The 21,212-nt window shown below is 34.2% G+C and overlaps 1 protein-coding gene and 1 non-coding gene across 11 annotated transcripts in view; both read right to left on the bottom strand.

Annotated features, from left to right (window-relative positions):
- Positions 1–21,212, bottom strand: part of Hmbox1 (homeobox containing 1) — a 153,642-nt gene that overhangs the window by 58,847 nt on the left and 73,583 nt on the right. For all 10 annotated transcript variants that reach the window (XM_019207477.2, XM_010623051.3, XM_010623071.3 and 7 more), the window contains one exon: positions 16,904–16,989. In XM_019207477.2, coding sequence (XP_019063022.1) covers positions 16,904–16,989 — 86 coding nt within the window. The remainder of the gene's footprint in view (positions 1–16,903; positions 16,990–21,212) is intronic.
- On the bottom strand, positions 9,816–9,917 carry LOC117286834. Its single transcript, XR_004517933.1, has one exon. It is a non-coding gene; the product is annotated as a small nucleolar RNA U13 (small nucleolar RNA).

Genomic DNA, 21,212 nt, shown 5'->3' with positions numbered 1-21,212 from the left:
AAAAAAAAAAAAAAAAAAAAAAAACTTATTAGAGGCACTCAATAACAGGTATTAACTAGAAGAAAAAAATCAGCAGCAGCAAATCTGATGATAGATCAAGTGAAATGACTTATTATGAAAAACAGAAGAAAAAGAAAGAAAGAAAGAAAGAAAATGGAGCAAGGCTTCAGAAACTTGTGGGGTAGTATTATGCATGCCAAATTCACATAATAGGAATCTAAGAGAAAAATGAAGGAAGAACATCTTGAGAAAATAATGAAAAATTTGATGAAAAACAATGTACTTAAGATACTTGCAGATCTTCAAGTAGGGTAACTCAAAGAGATCCACACCTAGAAATGTCATAAACTACTAAAAACCAAAGATAAAGAAAACACTTGAAAGCAGAAAGGAAAAATAAATTATTAGTTATTAGCAATGCCCAATAACATTATCTCTCATCAGAAGCCAAAAGCCATGGGAAAAAGACAATAGGACATTGCCTGATGAACAAAATTTCAGAGAATCTGGTAGCAGCAGGCTTCCCCATAAGAAATATTAAAGCTAGTCAAGCTGAAATACAAGGACATTAAGCAGTAATCTGAATATGTACAAAGAAATCAAAAGTGGCAGTAAAGAAAGCTTCATAGATAAACATATAAAAGACAAGAATGTGTTATTATCTATTTCTCCTTTCTACCTCTATTTTATTTAAAAGAAAACTATATAGTACAATAATTAGAAAACTAAGAGTACACAATGTATTAACATATAATTTGTATGACAATGGCACAAAGGAGGGAGAAAATGAAGCTAAGTTTATCTGTAGTATTGAAATTAAAGAGGCAGATATAAACCCTATCATAATTAAATTACATTTAAATAGATTAAACATTTGATAGGAAGATAGATATTAGCAGAATGGTTGAAAAACATTATCTAACTGTATGATGTCTACAAGAGACAGATTTTAGATTCAAAGACACAAATAGGTTAAAAGCTAAAGAATGGAAAAAGAAATGCCATGCAAACAATAGCCAAGTGAAAACTCAAGGGCCACTTAAATACCAACATCAGACAAAATAATTTTAAGATAAAACTTATTACTATGTAAGACATTTTTAATGATAGAAAGGTCAATTCATGATGAAGATATAATTTAAAATATCTCTGCATCAAAACACAGGGCTTCAAAATTTATGATGTAACAACTGACAAGAATTAAAGGAAGAAACAGGTAAGTCAACAGTATCAGTTAGAGATGTCCATACTCCACTTTCAAGAGCAAAAACAACAAGAAAGAAATCAACATGGAAACAGAAGAAATCAACAACATTAAACAAACCAGACCTAACAAACATCAATAGAACAGCAGAAAACACACTATTCTTAAATGTATATGGAGGGAATATTTATTATCTTTATGGAATGAAGTGGCACCTAATTCTTGAATAAAAGCTGAAGTTAATTAAGATCTTTAAACTAGAGGGGTAAAGTATATACAGAACAGTCTTCGGAATATGTCAGGCCATTGAGCCATTCTCAACAAATTTTTAAAGGACTGAAATCACATAATTTCATTCCTATTATAATGGAATGAAATCAGAAGTTAGTAGCAGGTTCTGAGGTTGTAGCTCCGTGGCAGAGTACATGCCAAATACACACATGGATGGAAAAGAAAGAAAAAAAAAGAATGAGAGCTGGGAGAAAAAGAAAAAATAAAGATAAAACACAAGGAAATTAAACACTAAACTTCTAACCAATGGATCAAAGAGGAAATCATAAGGGAAATTATGAAATACTTTGAGATGATTAAAACAACTGATCCAAATTTACATGATGAAGAAGCTATGCAATTTTTATAGGGAAGTTTATAGTTTTAAATGCATCAGTGAAAAAGAAAAAATATTTCAAATCCCAAACATTGCTTTCTACCTTAAATACTCAGAAAAGAAGAATTAGCTCTATGGCAAATAGGAAAAGAAATAATACAACCAAAAGATGGATCTTGAAACAGATCTACAAAATTGATAAAACCTTCAGATACACTGACCAAGAAAAAGACAGATGACTCCAATTACTATAAGCATGAATAAAAAAGACACTACTAAATTGCCTTATAGAAATAAAAAAGGTTATAAGGAAATTCTATAAACAACTATATACCACCAAACACATAACCAAGATAAAATAAAATAACTTTCTAGAAAAAACAGCCAACACTTCCCAACTCATTTTACAAGGCTTAGGATCATTCCTGACACCCAAACCAGAAAACACCATTGCAAGCAAAGAAAACTACAGATAAGTGTGATCCCAGCACACAGGGAGGCTGAAGCAGGAGGATAACAACTTCAAGGCCAGCCTGGGCAACTTATAGTGAGACCCTGTCTCAAAATGAAAACATTAAAAAAAAAAAGTTTTTAGGATGCAGCTAGGTGCAAAGGTCCTGGATTCAATCCCCAGTTCCTCAAAAACAATAGACAACAACAACCAAAACCAACATTTCAAAATTTTCTATCAAGCTACAGTAACTAAGACTGTGTACTGCCATAAAGATACACTTCAGATCATTGGGACAGAATTAAGAGTCAATATATTTATGGTCAATTAGATTTCTATCAGAGTATAGTGGTACCTTGGCTCATGAACTTAATTCTTTCCACGACTCTGGTCACAGTTAATTAAGTTCATAAACTAAGGCAGCACTGTACTAAGAACATTTGACAGGCAAGCAGTAGTCTTTTCAACAAATAGGATTGGGACATCTACTTGTAAAAGAATGATGTTGGACCTGACTGGGGTGGTCCACAACTGTAATCTCAATACTCAGGAGGCTGAGGCAGGAGGATTGCCTTGAGTTCCAGAATAGCCTGGGCTGCAGAGTGAGTTCAAGCCAGCCTGAACTACCTATTGAGAATCCGTCTACAAAAAAAAAAAAAAAAAAAAGGAAAAAAAAGAAAAAAAAAAAAAAAAAAAAGGAGAAATAAGAGAAAAGAAAAGAAAAAAAGGAATGATGCTGGATCCCTTTCTCACATATACTATACAAAAATTAATTCTAAGTGAGTCACATATACAAACCTAAGAGCTAAAAGTATAAAATACTTAGAAGAAAAGACACATATAAATCTGCTCAATATGCATTAGGCAATGGTTTCTCAGGTGAGATCCTATAAGCAGAAGCAACAAAAATATGAACTTTACCAAAACCAGAAGTATGCGAACTTAAAAGGACACTATCAAGAATGTGAAATGGACACTCAGAAGGCTGAGGTAGCAGTTAGACGATGATGAGTTAGAGGCCTGGGCTACAAAGAGAGACCAGACATCAAAAAAAAAAAAACACCCATACCCCAAACCTGAAACAACAGAAACACACCAAAGGAAAAGTTACACACACACCACCACCACCACCACCACCACCAGCCCCCAGATATTCCACGGAGTGAGGCAGAGGGCCCCAAGTTCTGGGTCAATCTGGGTAACTTACTGAGAACCTGTCTCCTAAAAACAAAAACAAATAAACAAACAAAAAAGGTGGAGATGGAGAGGGATGGGAACATAGTTCAGTAGCTGAATGCTTGCCTAGCATGCATGACACCCAGGGTTCAAGCCCCAGTAAAAAAGAAAAAAATTTTTTTAGAAGCCACAAATTGAGAGAATTGAGGGAAAATATCTGCAAACCTATAACCAACAAGAAACTTCTATCTATGATTAACCCAATTAAAAACGAACAAAGAATCTGACTAAACATTTCTCCAAAGAAGACACAAAAAAATCCTTATATGTTGGGAGTGTGTCTATGAAATGGCAAACTGTAACAGAGTGTAGTGGCGCATGCCTGTAATCTTTGAAGCACAGGATCCTGAGAATGAGCCCAGCCTGGGCAACTCAGCCAGATTCTTTCTCACAATGGCAATTAAAAAGTGGGGGAGGCTAGGGATGTACCTAAGTGTAAAGTCTCTGGGGTCCAAGCACCCATACTGGTGTGTGTGGGGGGAGGGCAAATCATGTTTTGGAAGTTCTTCCGAACATTAAACAGACTAGTCTCTGACCCATGATCCAGCAATTCCATTCTTAGGTATATTTTCCTGAGAATCTGTCTGCACAAACACTTGAACACAAATATTCATAGCAATTTTTTTTTTTTTGGTACCAAGGATCAAACTGCAAGGCAGGCGGCGGAACCACTGAGATAAATCCCCGGCAATATAGCATTTATAATAGCCAATAAGTATAAATAATACAAATGCTCATTATCTGCTAAACAGATAAAATGTGGTACATCAACAAAATGGAGTATTATTCACTTATGTAAAGGAATGAAATGCTAATACATGTGTGAACTTCAACATGCATGAACCTTGAAAACATGCTAAGTGAAAGGAAGCCAGACACAGAAGTTCACATGATGTATGAATGTCTAGAAATTTGCCTATAAGTAAATCTAGAGGCACAAAGTAAATTAGTGCTTGTTAGGTGCCAGGGACTGGAAGAACAGGGAAATGACTGCTGATAGATAGGGAATTTCTACATTAAACTGCTCCTGTACAGAAACATTCCGATTATTTTTCTTGATTCATCCCTTGAAATCGTTAATCTTTAAGCAAAAGATCACAGATTAGCCTTTCATAATTAAGATTCTTTCAGGGAGTTAGTTCCTTCTCCATAATGGAGGAGGCACATGTCAGTCAGTGCCCATCATTTTTTTTTGTTTTGAACTGGAATCCTTCCTTGCTTTAATCTGTTTTAAGGTTCTACTACTGCTTCATTGAAGATAAGTTTTTCTTCTATTTTTGTTTGTTTTTATTGTTTTTTCAGGGTAACAGTGGCCAAAAGTGGACCAGAAGTGTTCCTCAACCTTTTCATGTTTGCTGCTTTAACAAGCAACCCCCTCGTTATCTTATAATTAAAATGTTATTTAATTTTTCAAGAGACTTCAAATCCTTTTATATGTTTATTTGCCATTTATACTTTGTCTTACATAAGTTATACACTGATACCCTTCGCAGACTTTTCAGCTCATTTTCTGCTTTCATAATACCTTTAGGAGTTTTTGACATATCATAAATACCAAGCTTTTGCTCTATATGCTGCAAATATCTTTCACTATGAATTCTGCCTAGAGTATAATTTACTGCGTATATACTTAAAATTTTTCATAGTTACAGCTATCCAAATTTATGTTTTGGGTTTTAAGTATTAGAGAAGGTTTTCCTACCTCAAACAATAAAATAGTATTTTCTTCTAACAGTAGTGTAGAATATTTTCTTTGTAATATACTAACATATATATGTGTGTGTGTGTGTGTGTGTGTGTGTGTGTGTGTGTGTGTGTGTGTGTATATATATTTAGTTCTTTATTATACATGGAAACTGATTTTTGCTTCTCGTTGGATATTGCTATGTATTTTTTTTCAATAAATGGGAGAACATTATTTCCTGAAAGGATTTCAAATGTTTCCTTTATTTAAGCTGAATTTCCGTATTTCTAAGGGTCTATTAAAAAACTGCTCTGTATAACATATATTATACATCTATCTATCTAATGACACTGTATTATCTACTGTCTGGTAGGGAAAATTTAATCAAATTATTTTCCCCCAATCTTCTTTAAAATTCTCTTACATAGTCTTATCCATATATATATATATATATTTTACAAATAAATTTTAGAATCATCAACATTAACAAATTCCTATTGTGATTCTGATTGATATCAGAAAACACACAGAGCAAACTTGTGACTTCTGAGCTGAATCTGGCCAGGGCTTAACAGGTATTCTTCTTACTTAATACATAATTATTTTAAAACCTAGCAAATCAAACATTTCAAAGATACCATGATACTGTATCATTTATCTCCTGGAAAAATCAAGACAAACTGGTAGTAAATGTCCTTTCAAAAAGTATCTGTCAATATAAAGGCTCCATAGCAAAGAATAATCTTTGTTAAAACTGCCAAAGGAGAAGACTTATGAAAATGGCATTATTAGTGGTTCATACCTGTAATCTCAGAATTTGAGGAGGCTGAGACAGGAAGATGGCAAGTTCAAGTCCAGCCTATGCAAGTCAGTGAGACCTTGTCTCAAAATAGAACATAAAACATAAATGGGTTGGGGGCTGGGGATACAGCTCAGTGAAAGGGCCCTGGGTTTAATCTTACCATGTTTAAAAAAAAAAAAAAAAAAAAAAAAGGCAGGAGGGAAGGAGAGGAGCAAATAGCATTTTCTAGCTTCTAAAAATGACCCAAAACATTAAACAGAAGATCACATTAGGAATGTTTCTAAGAGTTTCTCATCAAAAGAACAATGACAATAAGTCTGGAGTAATGTCATATTGGTGACATAACTTTAAAATGAATGGGTTCAAAACCAAGATTTTTCTATAGATCTGCTTGGGAGATCTAAAGGTAGGTTGCTCAAAATTTTTTGAAGTACTACAGGAAGCAAAAATCTCATAGCTTAACAAGTAAACACTGTTCTTTACTCAGCTGTCACAAGAGCAAAAGGGAAGGGACAATGCTGTATCTAAAGCTAATTCAATTTAGCTTGTGGTCTATAATCCTGTTATTCTAAGAAACCGGCAAGAGAAAAACGTTCTTGACAAGGGTAGAATCACTTAGGAAAGAGCTGGCAATTTAAGGTATTAAAGATCCAATACACTGGGTCTAGTGGCCCACACCTATAATCCCAGCTACTTAGGAAACTGAGGCAGGAGGATAACAAGTTGGAGGCCAGCTTGAGCAATTTAACAAAACCTTGTCTCAAAATAAAAAATGAAAAGTATTAGGCATGTAGCTCAGTGGAAAAGCACTTGCCTAGCATGCTCAAAGCAAAAGAAAAAAGGGCCTGATAATGTCTACTGCTTTATATTCTATGCTGCTGACTTCACTGTAGGGAACAAGCTTTACAGGATTAAACCTAGGTAAGTCAAGGCACAGTCTCAAAGTAAATAAGTTAAAGGAAGAAATCATACCAATTCTACACCAACTTGTCCAGAAAATAAAGAGAAATGAACACTTTCCAACTCATAGCCAGTGTTACAATAGCAAAATTAGACATGAACAAATCAATAAAAAAAGCAAAACATCAAAACTTCTCATGAACAAAATAATACCTCTCATGAACACAGATGCAACAAATCTTAAGAAAGAAAACATCAGAAAATCAGACAATATAAAAAGAATGATATACAATATCATGGTTGAGTGGAGTTTTCCCCAAAATACAAGTCAATGTAGATAACTATGAATAAGAATACAAAAGACAAAAATCACATGTTCATCTCAACAGATGGAGAAAAAGCACCTGACAAAATATAACATCCAATTACAATTTTAAAACTCTAAAAATTAGAAACAGCAGGGAACTCTCCTTAAAGGGCCTCTTGATAAAGGGTACTTACGAAAAGCCCAAGAAGGAAAAGCAATCAGAATGGTTGCTGGAATCAGAATGGAGACTGCAAGCTTGTTCTACAACACTGAGAACAAGCCAAGGATGTTGCCTTATTACATGGTCAAGACTGAAATAAGGGCCTACCGGTGCAATGTGGCAAGAAAAAGAAATTTTAAAAATACACACAGAAAAGGAAGAAGTAAAATTATCTCTATTCATAGATGATTGTCTACAAACAAATTCAAAAAACTTATTTTTAAAAAATTAGTAGAACAAATAAATGGGCTAAGCAAGGTCACAGAACGTACAATTAGTATAACAAAATCAATTGTTCTATGATACAAGAAACTGGGCATAAAAATTAAAACAGTGCTAACAACAAAAAAAATAAAATAGAGAAGAATTAAGGAAAATGTGCAAGATCTATACAATGAAAACTATTAACATGGTTGAGAAAAAATAAAGAAAACCTACACAAGTAGAGAGATATTCCATGTTATAGATTGAGATCCAATATGGTTAAGACATCAATTCCTAATGCCACACTGATTATACTGTATATTAAACCCAAGCCCAACCCCAAACTCATTACAAAATGCACTTTTGTAGAAACCAAAAAAGCTGGTTCTAAAATGTATGTGGAAAGCCAGATGTGATGGCACACACATGTAATTCTAGCAGTCGGGAGGCTGAGGCAGAAGGACTGCATGAGTTTGAGGCCAGCCTGCCTTATAGGGAGTTTAAGATTATGTCTCAAAACAACCAACCAACCAAACCCAACAGAAATAACAAGAGAAAATAAGTAACAACAGAAATGCAAAAGACGTAGAACGTCAACAGTGATGCTAAAAAAGAAAAATAAAATTGGAAGTAAACATACTTTAAGATTTCAAGATTCACTGCAATAATAATTCACACTTTCAGATTTATATAAGGACAGAAATAAAGATCAATAGAACAGAACAGAGAGCCCAGAAACAGACCACATACCACATTTTTATATTAAATTTATTTTTTCACAATCATGGTAATTTACTCGAAAGGGGAAAGGCTAGAGTTCTCAACAAATGGTGCCCCAACAATCAGATCTCCATGTGAAAAAAAAAAGACTCAACCCTCACCTCGTACATATGTAAAAATTAACTTGAAATCATCCACAAAACCAAATGTAAAAACTATGATAAAATAAAACTTCTAGAAGAAAATATAAGAAAAAAAAATCTTTGAGACTGTTCTTTATCCTTTTTAAGGACACAAAAAACATAATCCATAAGGGAATAAAAAAGATAAATATAACTTCATCAAAACTAATCTGATTTAAAAATAGTAAGCCAAAGATTCGACACATTTCATCTAAAAAGATACCCAAATAGCAAATAATCCTATAAAAGGCTGTTCAACATAACTAGTCATAAGGAAAATGCGAGACAAAAGTAGAGTGACATACCACTATATACATACTAGACTGGCTAAACTTACAGAAAAGCACAAACACCAAGCACTGGAGAGAGCATGGAGCATCTGGAACACTAAACTACTTTGGCGAGAATGCAAGACGGTATAGCCGTATTGTGGAAAACAATTTGGCTATTCCTCAAAAAGTTAAAAATATACTTTCCAAAACCCCACAATCCCAGTTTTAGGTTAACTAAAACATGTAGCTAAAAACTTGTAGATAAATGGTCATACTAGCCAAACCCTGGAAATAATCCAATGTCCACTGGGCAAACTAATTTTCTTCTATTTGTTCAATGGAATAGGACTCAGTATTTAGAAGTTATAAACTAATGATACATGTAAGAACACTAATGAATCTCAAAAGCATCATGCTAAGTGAAGCCAGAAACTAAAGGTATGCACTGAACGATTCCATTCACATAAATTTCTACAAAAGGCAAAACAATACAGACAGAATGCAGATTAGTGGTTGCCAGCGATTAGCAGGTGGGGAGAAATATTTGACTGTAAACAGGAGTGATAATTTAATGGAATAATGAATATGTTCTATGTCTTGATTTTGGTAATAATTATACCACTGTGTGAATTTGATACAACTCAGAGGAATGTACTAGCATGCAACTTTATCTTAATAAAAGTGATTTTAAAAATAAAGAAAAAAATTCATATTTGATCTGTATACTTCTAAGTTCATTTTGGGGGGCCAAACTGCATAGTCAAATTTAACTGAGGTCAATATATTCTGATATTAAAAGCTTTTCAAAAGGCACTAAATAAATATTGAACAACTTCAAATTTTTATGTCTTCCATATAAACAAGAGGTGTTGTAGTACAGTTAGTTCAAGCATCAGTTCCTTACTTGACTACATTTAGTAACTACCCATTATTCTACCACAGAATTAAACCTTGGACTGTACAGTCTCAATCTTGTACATCTTTCTGACAAATTATTTGTAGCAACTGATGTTGAATATTTTTTCAGATCAGAAGGGTAATGTGCCGACTTCGTAACAAGAGTTGAGGGAGGCACAACTCATGCATACAGCATGAACACCCAATCATCACGCTCGTGAACCGAAGGATCTGAATCTTTTGATTGAAGGCCTCTAAGTAAAAATGTTAGGTTAAGAGAGTAATTCCTTAATGCATAACGTGGTGTACCTTTAGTTTATAAAAAAAAAATAGCATTAGTGTTTTCAGAGCTGCCTTCTGCAGAAAGCTATTTGTATTGTAATGTAAAACCAACCTGAACAACTGCTGAACTTTAAGTTTTGCCATTTTACCACAAAGATGCCTTCTGATTTTCTCACTAGGGTGAGACATTTATCCTTATTTTTTATTTTATAAGGAAAATTAAATATGTTAGGTAAATAAATATGTTACCAAAGGCAAAGAAACTTTAGGAACCTTAGTGTACTTTAGGTATAGTACAGGCTTTTCTCCACAATCTTGGGAAAAATAATTGGAGAAAAACAAGTGAAAATTACTAACTGGAGCTTGGCATGGTGGTGTATACCTGTAATTCCAGCACTCGGAGGCTGAGGCAGGAGGATCACCACAACTTTGAGGCCATCCTGGGCTACACAGTAAGCTCAAGGTCAGCCTGCATTACACAGTGAGACCCTGCTTCAAAAAATCACAAAAAGAAAAGAAAATTACTATGGGGGGGGCTCTCATTTCAGCTAACCTCTATAAGTTACTGGCAAGGACTATAGCAGAATTAAATTTGTTCAAATGAAGTTTGTACTTAAAATATAGGTACAAAGAAAGGATGATTGTCATTTTATACTTAACAACCAACTGTTCTAACTTTTACATTAAAAATAGTGTAGAGTCCTGTCCATTGAATTTGAGATGATGAAAGACCAAGCAGGGCAAAAGAATTTCACTAATTACAGAGAACTGTTTTTCTAACAACAAAGAGTATCTTCTAAAATTATTTTCAGCCCAATTTCTCACTTAGTTGTCACCAAAGTGAGAAAATATGGCCATTTAGATATAGAAGATGCTGTTTTTATTCCTACTGGATTGGGGGTAGGGGGAGAAAAAGGTAACTTATGTGGGCCATAAAGTACAGTCTGCCAACAAACTGAAGAAGACAGAAGCTAAATATATAAAAAGTAAAAAATTTTAAACCATAGGACAGCATCTAGCATTCTCTAGAGCCTGCAAGGCAAGAGAAAAATCCCAAAATGCACTCTGCAAAAGAAGCACTGGCAAATGTAAAAAGATTTTCTCCCTACAGAAATAAAATGTCTAAACCTTTTCAATTTGGAGACAGCTATATCTCACACAAATAAACTGTCTATCTTGCAGAGACAGATAATATATAGCCTTGAAATTAAAGATCTACTAAAAACTGGTAAAATCTGTTAGGTAGGAGTTGACAGAAATATTGCTAAATGAGGAAGATGAATTATATCTGATTGTATTATAACAGGGCTATTCCATTATCTGTGATTTCTGCTCTACTGATGTTGTTTCCCCTCCTTCTCCCTCCTTTTTTTTTTCCAGTAGTAGGAACTGATCCCAGGGACCTCACATTGAGCTAATTTGCCCAGACTGGGCTCAAATTTGAGATCTTCCTGACTCAGCTTCCCAGAGTGCTAGGATTACAGGCCTGTGCCACAGTGCCCAGCTGGCTTTTCTAATGTAGACATAAATCTTACTTTTAAAATAGGAACTTTATTCGTAATTGCTAAAACTTGAAAGAAATGAGTATGTCCTGCAATATATGAATCAACTGTGGCACATCTAAAAAATGAAATATTCAGCACTAAAAAAGAGCTATCAAGCTATGAAGAGGTATAGCGGACAAACATACTAATCAAAAATTTAAAAAGACAGAGAGGAAACTTAAATGCATCATTACTAAAGTAAAAGATGTCAATCTGAAGCTATATTCTACATGATTCCAACCATATGACATTCTGGAAAAAGTAAAAAATATGGAGATGGTAAAAACATCAGTGGTTGCCAAGAGATGGGGGCAAGGGATGCAAACTGAGGGCAGTGAAAGTACCCTATGTGAGACTACAATGGTGGATTCACATCATGAGGCATTTTGTGCAAACTCTATGGAATATGCAATGCCAAGAGGAAACCTCCTATACACGCACACACCAATCTGCCAAAGTAAAGCCCGATGATCTTTATAACAAATATGCTCTAATAAAAAGCTGTGGAAAAATTCAAAATGAAAAGAAGGAACACAATGTAAACTACGGACTTGAGTTGACAATGACATTACAATGGATGGTGACAGTGGGGGAGGCTATGTACAGAGGGTGGGAAGGCAGGCATGGGAAATCCTAGCTTCTGCTCAGTTTTGCTGTGAACCTAAAACTGATCTAGAAAAAGAAGTTCATGTCTTTAAAGGAGTACACTGGCAGGTTAATTGGTATTCAGTATCTGGTCTGACGTCCTATGATTACAAAAAAGATCACTATAGTAATTTCTTCAACTCTGCAAACAAGTCACACTGTAGTATTTTATAATGTAATATAACAACATAACATGTAACATTTTCATCCTTCATGTTTAAGAGAAATAAATAAGGGAAGTGATTTGAATATAGTTGGAATACTTCTAAAACCAGTTCAGAACTTTACATGAATTCTTACATTTTGGTGATGAAAAATCCCTAGATACATGTGAGATACATGCCTGTGAAACGCATTTCCAGTTTAAAAACAGAACAGAATTTAACAGCTAAAGATACTTGCAAATTGCTATGTTCTGAGCATTTATATCTCCCTAAAATTCACATTCTGAAATTGTCATCCTCAAGGTGAGGGTATTAAGAAGGGCACCTTTAGGGATGATTAGGTCATGTGGGTTGGAACCTTCAAGAATGGAATTAGTGCCCGGAGAAAAAGGTCCAGAGCCAGAGCGATGCCTCGCCCCTGAGAAGACACAGTAAGAAGGCACAGTCTATGCCAGGAGCAGGTGCTCACGAGACACTGAATTGGCCTTGATCCTGGACTTTTCCAGTTCCCAGAACTATGAGAAACTACCCAGTTTATGTATTTTGTTATAGTTGCCAGCCTAAATGGAACAAGACAAAAACTATTTAGTCAAAACACATCTTCTTTTAAAAAGGAAATTGAGAATCCAGGTCATAAGACAATCTAATGCCAGAAAGAAAAAAAAAAAAAAACCCTAAAATTCTGTTAAAATTTCAAAAAAATATAAAATTGTAATGCAATGTTTTTTAAAATTCAGAAGTGTTAAATGTTTTTCTTCTTCCACATATTTATTTTTTCTAAGACATGAACTCAACTAGTGTTATTTCTTTGGCTGAGAAGCATCCATCAAGTTCTGCCATTTACCATTCTTCAAGCCTGATTTTTTTCCCAGAGGTCATTTGTAAAAAATTATGTTTTAAGAATCTGTAAACAGTCTAGGAACACATGTTAGCCTGAAAGCAAATATACAATACATGTGTTTGTTACTAAAGTAAAGGCTATGCTCACCACCTCATCATTGTTAGAATTTAGAATCTTGGCCAATGTCTTACAGAGATAAAAATCCACCGTTGGTGGGAGCAGCTGTGACTGTGAAGAAAGCTGCAAATAACATGCTGGAAATTCAGCAGGCACTGTTATTATATCCTGTTTATACTGTCATTTTTCCTATCAGTAGGATATTACTTATACAGACCCCACCCATGAACTTCTTGTTTATCTTATTATAGAAATCCTCCAAATCTATAAAAAGAAATCTCTGTTTGTTTCTGGAACAACACATGTGTTATAATTTTGCACCTCACTACACTTTGTTATTTAGCATTTTCTTTTGTTATGCACCATTTGTTCTCATTTTTATATCAAGGTTGATTTCATATATTAGAGTTGACCTTAAATGACTTTAAAGGGATTTGATAAAGGATAAGATTCTAGAATACCACATCCCAAACTTTAGGGCTGATCTCATCACATAGATATTCTTTTAAGATACACTTGACTAACTTGTTTAAAGACAGAAAACTGTGTTTATATAATCAAGATATTTCAGGGAATGAGCTCTAGGTGACTAGCAGGTTTCCTTATCCAGAAAGGTTCTTATCCTTGATGGATCAATTATGAGGCCAGACTTCATTTAGGTTCTCATTAATTCACTATTCTCTAGCAAGACCTCATCTCTGCAATGAGCTCTGTCCCTCTTAGACTCGAGGGCTGGACAGGTGGGATGGAAAGTGTAATGTACTTAAGTAATACATGAGAAATACATGAATTCAGTAAGATGACCCACAGGACAAATGAACCAATCTGGTTATCAATTATCCTCATTCTCCAGCCTTGTCAATAAAAGAAAATTGCAAATTCTTTATGGACATAATTGCATGCAGCATTTGTTGAGTAAATATTACTCCTGGAGAAGTTATACTGGACAATTTTTCACATGCATAGTTTGTGTTAACTCCTTGTTTACGGTGTAATACTCCCCTTACTCCACAAAGTAGTTCTATATGCTAACTAGGTAAATGTGAAATGTTTATGGAACATATACAATGTGAGACTCTCTGAGCATATGTAGGAAAAAGTCACAGTCTTTGAAGGATATTACTCTACAATGATAACTGAGAGGAGTAGTAATCCTCAGGGTGGCGAACTAAATATAATTAATTATACTAGAATGTAAGAATTATACCCAAACCAAATGAGCATAATAACTGAGGTAATATTGGTTAAAAGAAATAAATAAAGCTATGATGAGGCCTACTACATACCATGAAGGACTGAGAATCATCCAATTAAACAGCACTCTGAAAATTGAAAGCAGTTGAACTCAGACAGGGAATATACTGAACAGAAGATGGCAATAAAAAAGGAAGTTGGAAGATCCCAATGATAAATGTAACTGTACTGTATCCTTAAAAAGTACCAATCAACTCAATGAAAAAATAAATAAATAAAAATAAAAAAGGAAATTGGAGTCACATTTTAAGGAATTACCTTTTTCAACTCTTGCTTTCAAAAACAGGAGACAGTATACTACCAAGCAAGGCAATGTTAAGCAATTCCAATCCACCGAAATTAAGATCAGGAAAGTTTACCAGTCTCCTAGAAAAGTATTTTCACACCTAGATCACTTGGGGATATTGTAAGATATAAATGCTATCTCTACAGTTATATATGGTAGCTGTCTAACAAGCTTCTGGGTGACACCAATCCTGCTATTTTATGGACTACATTTTGAATAGCAAGATGTGGAAACTTCTTTCAGTTTCCTTTTCCAAAATGACAATATTTGATGTATCATATTCAGCTCATTATGGTACATGTAATGTTTTTAGACATGCCTAAGCAATGCTATTCAAAGGTATCTTATTATGATTTACATCAGTGTTGGACAGGTTTCAAAGCCAGTTTAAAAATCCAAGCTGATTCAAGATTCAGTGCATTCAACATACTCAGAAATATTTTCACATGAACCAAAGCAACTTTGTAACATTGGTCTATAAAACTATAATTTTGTTTGTCTTTTTGGTTTGCAAACTAGAAGATAGTACTGCTTTTAATCATGGAGGCTGAAATAAAAGTGCAAAAAGACAACATTCCATCTTCTCCATAGACCAACACATCAGTTAATTTTAGTTAAACATGTATAACTTGCCCTTATACTATTTCTTAAGCACCATGACTTAGTCCTTGAAGATAAAGAATTTAAGACAAAATAAATCTTTCCTTAGAAAAACTGACAAATACCTAGAGACTACAACAGTTAAATTCATATACCCTTCTTCAGTTCTAAGAACTTTATATGAAAGGATGTATCTTAAAAGTCTTTTATCACGAACAAGGGTCATTTACAAAATATATTACTGATGTAACACACACATTATAAAAGATTGGGTGAAATTAGGAGTCATGGCTACGCTTACAATCCCAGAACTTGGGAGGCTGAGGTAGGAGCATCACTGCAAATTCAAGGCTAGCTTAGGCTACAAAGTGAGTTCAAGGCCAGTCTGACTACACAGAGAGACTGCCTCACTTAAACCAAACCAAACAAACAAATAAACAAAAAAGACTGGGTAAGCTTAGATATTTGAAATGAAATTTAATATATCTAAATTTCATTTTTAACTGAATTAATGGTCAGCAAAAACCTCTTAGGTAAATTAGCTTCAAAAGTATCAATGTGTACAGAAGAAAAAGAGTACCTTAAAATTGGAAGGTACTGTTGAAGAATAAATCCAAGTGTTTCTTTCATTATAGAAGAAAACTACAGGAGGCATAGAGGACAAATAGCCATCACATAGCTTCCTAAGTGACAGCATGTTTAAAAAAAAAAAGAGGGAGAAATCAGATTTTCTATTTACCATTATAAAAATACAATACAGTAACTATGAAACGTAGCTGCAAGAGTTTGTTTCTTCTAATGACTAAAGCATGGTTAATATTTTTGGATATCATTAAATTCCAAGAAAGGAAGACCACATACTAACAAAGAAAAGACATACTACACTCAAATTTAATAACTTCATAAAAAATGTAATCTGGCTAGAGAATGACATATATACACCACATACTAGGGATGAGGCTTGGACTGGGGTGGAGAATGGGATGGGATATAAAGAACAAAGAGAAGACAATGTAACTCTCATCTTCTCAGCAATAGTTTGAGGAAAAGCTTTCACATCAGAAAAGTAGTTAAAAAAAACTTCCTTTACCTTCATGAATTGTTTCTTAAAAGGTAAAATCAGGAATTAGATTTGGAGGACTGCAATGCTTTAAAAAATATGAAATGCAGATAGTAGCTGGATGTGCATGTGTTATAAGCTCTATTTCAATTAAAAGAAAACAAGAGAAACCCTTTTAGTCGCAAAATAGGGAATTTCCTGCTTATTATGAATGCTATAAAATCTACTAGCACAAGTAAAAGAAAAAAAAAATCACTGGAGAAGTTCCGTGATATGAGAGACAATGGTCTTAAGTCACGGTGTACATTATTGTGCCTAAGTTGACAGATCTGCACTGCAATGCAGAAATGCAAACAAACTCAACATCTGCACAGAAGGCAGAGAACAGACACGATTCCAGAATAAAGGGCTCTTCAGCTCTTACCTGTTACCTGTGCAACAACTGCTTGGGAAATCCTCCGATTGGCAAGAAAGGCTTTGATTTCCTCTTTTATCACACTGCTGTCCCTCCTAACAAAAACAGAAGACAAGACCAACAATGTATGTTGAAGGCAGAAATCCTCATCTTTGCCAAAAGAAAGGTGTAGCAGAGAGGTGGGGAGAACACAGAAAGAAAGGACACAAAAACAAAAGGTAAACAGATCAAACTTGTATGAAAATATGAAATTGCAACAAACCAAGAAACACCAAATATTCAAATCCTAAAACATCACACCACCAGACAGACATTTTAGTGATTGCCACCACAGACATAAGTCTCATACTAGAGGACAGTTAACTGCATGCTGTGTATAAGTTACATTAGGAACAGGGCTATGATATAGTATATATACATTGCATTACTGGGGAAAGAGTATATCTTACACAGACAGAAATCCTAGAAAAATAAAAATCAGTTGTGAGTAGATTGTGGGTTTGCATGTTAACTATACAATATTCATTTCAAAAGCTTGAAAATAGCGACAGGAATAGAAGTCATTATGCTCACAATTGAAAATATGAGCCATTTGACAAAAGGCTTTGCTTGCCCTGTAACACTTTTTTTATCGTATAAACAACAACAACAACAACAAACACAAAGTGGGATGGACTCGATATTAAACTTTAATACTAAAAAGTCATTTAGTTTTCTGCTTCATATATTATATAAAACATTTAATACTCAAAACTATACTAAAGTCTCTGTCCTTAGGACCAGCTGTTATAGACCTCATTCTTCCTCAAAGTTGCTTCTTAAAAGTTTTTACTTCTTTGAAAACTCAACAAATTCTCACAAGACTGGACACTCACAAGAATGCTGAGTGGCAAGACCTCATTCTCTCCACAAGAACAAACAGAATATTTAAATAAAAATTATATTTAAACCCTTAAAAATGACCAAAGTTCTCTTTGAATGCTTTATTAAAGAATACAAAAATATAGCATTGAGTTTTGTTCAAGCTCAGAAGTATTACAAACCAGTGATAATTTATTATCACAAGGGGTCAGCAAATTATGGCCCATAGGTGATATCTGTCCTACCATCTGTTTTCATATAACTTTTGAGCTAAGAATCCTTTTCTTAAAGGGACATTTATAAGTAAAGCAAAATATCAAATCCTATGTAATTCTAACTAGAAGCCTATATTTTTGAAAATTTTATTAAATTATTCTGTACTTAATTTTGTCAATAAAAACTTGTAGCCATTTAAGGATATACACTCTGGCTCCAGTTTTGCTGCCTAGCTGCAAAGTCTAGAATGTTCACTATGCAGCTTTTTACAGAAAAACTAACCTTTAATCTGAGAAAGAGGAATTACCAAACCTCCACAAAGCTGGGCACAGTGGCACATGCCCATAATCCCAGCTACTCAAAATGCGAAGGCAGAAGAGCTCCAAGTTTAAGGCCAGGCTGAGCAAATGTGTTAGACTCTTATCTCAAAAATTAAGCTAGGTGTGGTGATATATTCCTATAATCCCCACGGTCTGGGAGGTTGAGGCAGGAGGATTTCAAAGTCAAACCTGTCTAGGTAACTTAGCATGACTATCTTGAGAAAGAAGAACTGGGGATGTAGCTTAGTAGTAGAGTGCCCCTGCATTCAATCTCTAGTACTACCAAAATAAGAAAAGAAAACCTTTACAAATTATTTGTGAATGAACCACAAACTCTTTCTAGGGAGTCAAATCTCTCTGTAGATTACTTGGAAGAAAATCGCCTACCCCTAAAAAATCAATTGTACCTTCTTAATTTAGATAAAGTATCTCAGCCCTCGAGGAGGAGGAGTTACATACTCTGCTGGTGGACTCCATGCTCCTGTTTGGGAATTTTGGGAGAACGGAGAGGTAACAGTGATGAGTTTCCACTCCATAGCTCTACAGTACATCCTGATGTAGTGGATGGAAATCATAACCTTAAACTGGAAATGGAGCTCAGAGGTATAGTTTGCTCACCATGTATGAGGCCCGAGGATCAACCCCAAGTATGTGCCCCTCCCAAACCTGAAGATTCCCAAAGAAAATAAAGAACAAGTTGCCAAAACAGCATTTAAATTTTTCATACTGATTTAGATTCTGGCTAGATTTCTTCCAAGATGCCTGTCTACATATCAATAGTAAAACAAGAGATAACTAGCAGTTTCAATTCCTACTGGCTTATGTAAATAACATAATTAAATAATTTGGTTTCTTATATAACTAAATTAATATGAAAATTTGAAAATAAGGCATCACATTTCAATGTACAGCATGATCTAGGAAAGTAAAACTGTATTTAAGAAAATAATTATTCAGATTAAGTGAAAAAATGTGCTTTTGTGGAAGAAAATGAGTAAATGGTATTGACTACTGATTTAAATTAGAATATAAATCAAATTTTTTTAAAATCAAATTTACCTATAGTAGACACCGCATCATATAAAACAGATAACAATTACTTCAATAAGGAATACCTACTTTGTGAATTATTCACAGTCTTATTGTATATTATGGACTGCACAAGACAGAATAAATCCCAAGTCTATAAAATAGCAATTCACTTACCATCTCACAGACTATATTTTCAGATATTCTACAAGTTTCTAATGTATCTATAATGAGTTAACACACACACACACACACACACACACACAAAACCTCTTTATTGCTTTATTAAAGAGAAGTTTTTTGGAAAGAAAAACATAAGACTTAAAAGATAAGGGAGACAGGTTAGCATAGCTCAACGACAGAATGCTTGCCTAGCATGCATAATGCCCTGGGGTCAATCTCTGGCACTGTCAAACATATAAATAAAAAATAAAGGTATCAGGCAAATCACTTAATAAAGGTGCACTCTGGTTTCCTCCCCAGGTAAAATTAATATCACCCTCAAAATTTTTTTAACCCTCTAGGCAATGAAATTAAATAATGAATAATATTAAAAAGTTAATACATGTATGAGTATAATATATTAAATAAAAAATTCTTCAATGTAAAAAAACCTTCAAATTATAAAATGGCCTTATAAACACTATTATTTTATAAAACCTCACCTAAGAGCTCAAGAAAAGAAGAAACAAATGATCTACTATAACCATATAAGAATAAAGTAAGCAAGGCATGGTAATACATGCCTATAATCCTGGCATTCTGGAGGGTTGAGGCGAGAAGATTACAAGTTCCACACCAGCCTGGGCAACTTAATGAGACCCTGTCTCAAAATAAAAATAAAGCTGGTGATGTAGCTCACTGCAAAGTCCTTGAAGAAAAACAAAAAAACAAAAAAAGAAAGAAAGAAAAGAAAAGATGAAGTAGAAGGTATTTTAAGGTACCGTGGAAAGAGTTCTCTAACAATTTAGGCACAAGTAGTGATGTGTCATTTACTTGGTTTTGCTAGAACTTTTCAAAACAGTAACAGCATTCAGCTTTCATTGTGTCCATATCTCTTAAGTATTACAGAGACCATTCTTCTTGGCTTGCTTTGGTCTTTGAACTTTCACATATTTCTCTTCACTCTCTCCTCATTCATTTCTTTAACCATGTGCTTCTTGTACTACCTTCATACAACCTGACCCTGTGAAATCACCAGTTAGTATGAAAACGTCATTATTCCAAATCTAATTCATTCATCTTCTCCTTTGATACTTAACCTAAAAAGAATGAATCCCTTCTTTTTCTTTTCTCTTATAAAATCTCATACTACTCAAAATCTTTATTTTTTTTTGTCTGTGAACTAAAGTGAAGAGTAGGCTCATCATTTCTTTGATTCCATGGCTTAATTTCAAGTCAGCTCGCGATTTGTAGTCCATGCCATCTCCTCTTGCTACCTTTTCAAATACCCATCATGCCAGATTCACCTAGGTGACTTCAATATCAAGATGAAATTCCTCTTTTCCACTCTCCATTATCAATTTTATAACTTGCTAAACTTTCCACTGTTACCTATACAACTTTCTTAATATCTGAAGGAAATCACGAGCAATTCCTTTGTCAAATACCTTTCTTTAAAACACAATTTAACTGTCATCTCTTCTGAGAAGTCCTTCCTGATCTCCACAGCTAACAAAGACCTCTTTTTAAACAGCGATTTTTAATATTTCAATTACACTACTCAGATGCTAATATATTACATGATATTCTGTATTATAGTTGTTCCTAATCTGTCTTATCTCTCCTACTAGCCTGTAAAGTCCTTTAGCACAAAGATTATTTCTTATTCATCATGGAGCTTGCATATAATAAAATTTAATTTGTGAAACGAGTGAACAAATCTGTAGAGA

The sequence above is a fragment of the Fukomys damarensis genome, unplaced genomic scaffold, assembly GCF_012274545.1.
Source record: "Fukomys damarensis isolate Sample0158 unplaced genomic scaffold, DMR_v1.0_HiC HiC_scaffold_18, whole genome shotgun sequence".
Classification (NCBI taxonomy): Eukaryota; Metazoa; Chordata; class Mammalia; order Rodentia; family Bathyergidae; genus Fukomys; species Fukomys damarensis.
The sequence above is the reverse complement of the archived record's forward strand: the minus strand, read 5'-3'. Positions and strand labels throughout refer to the sequence as shown.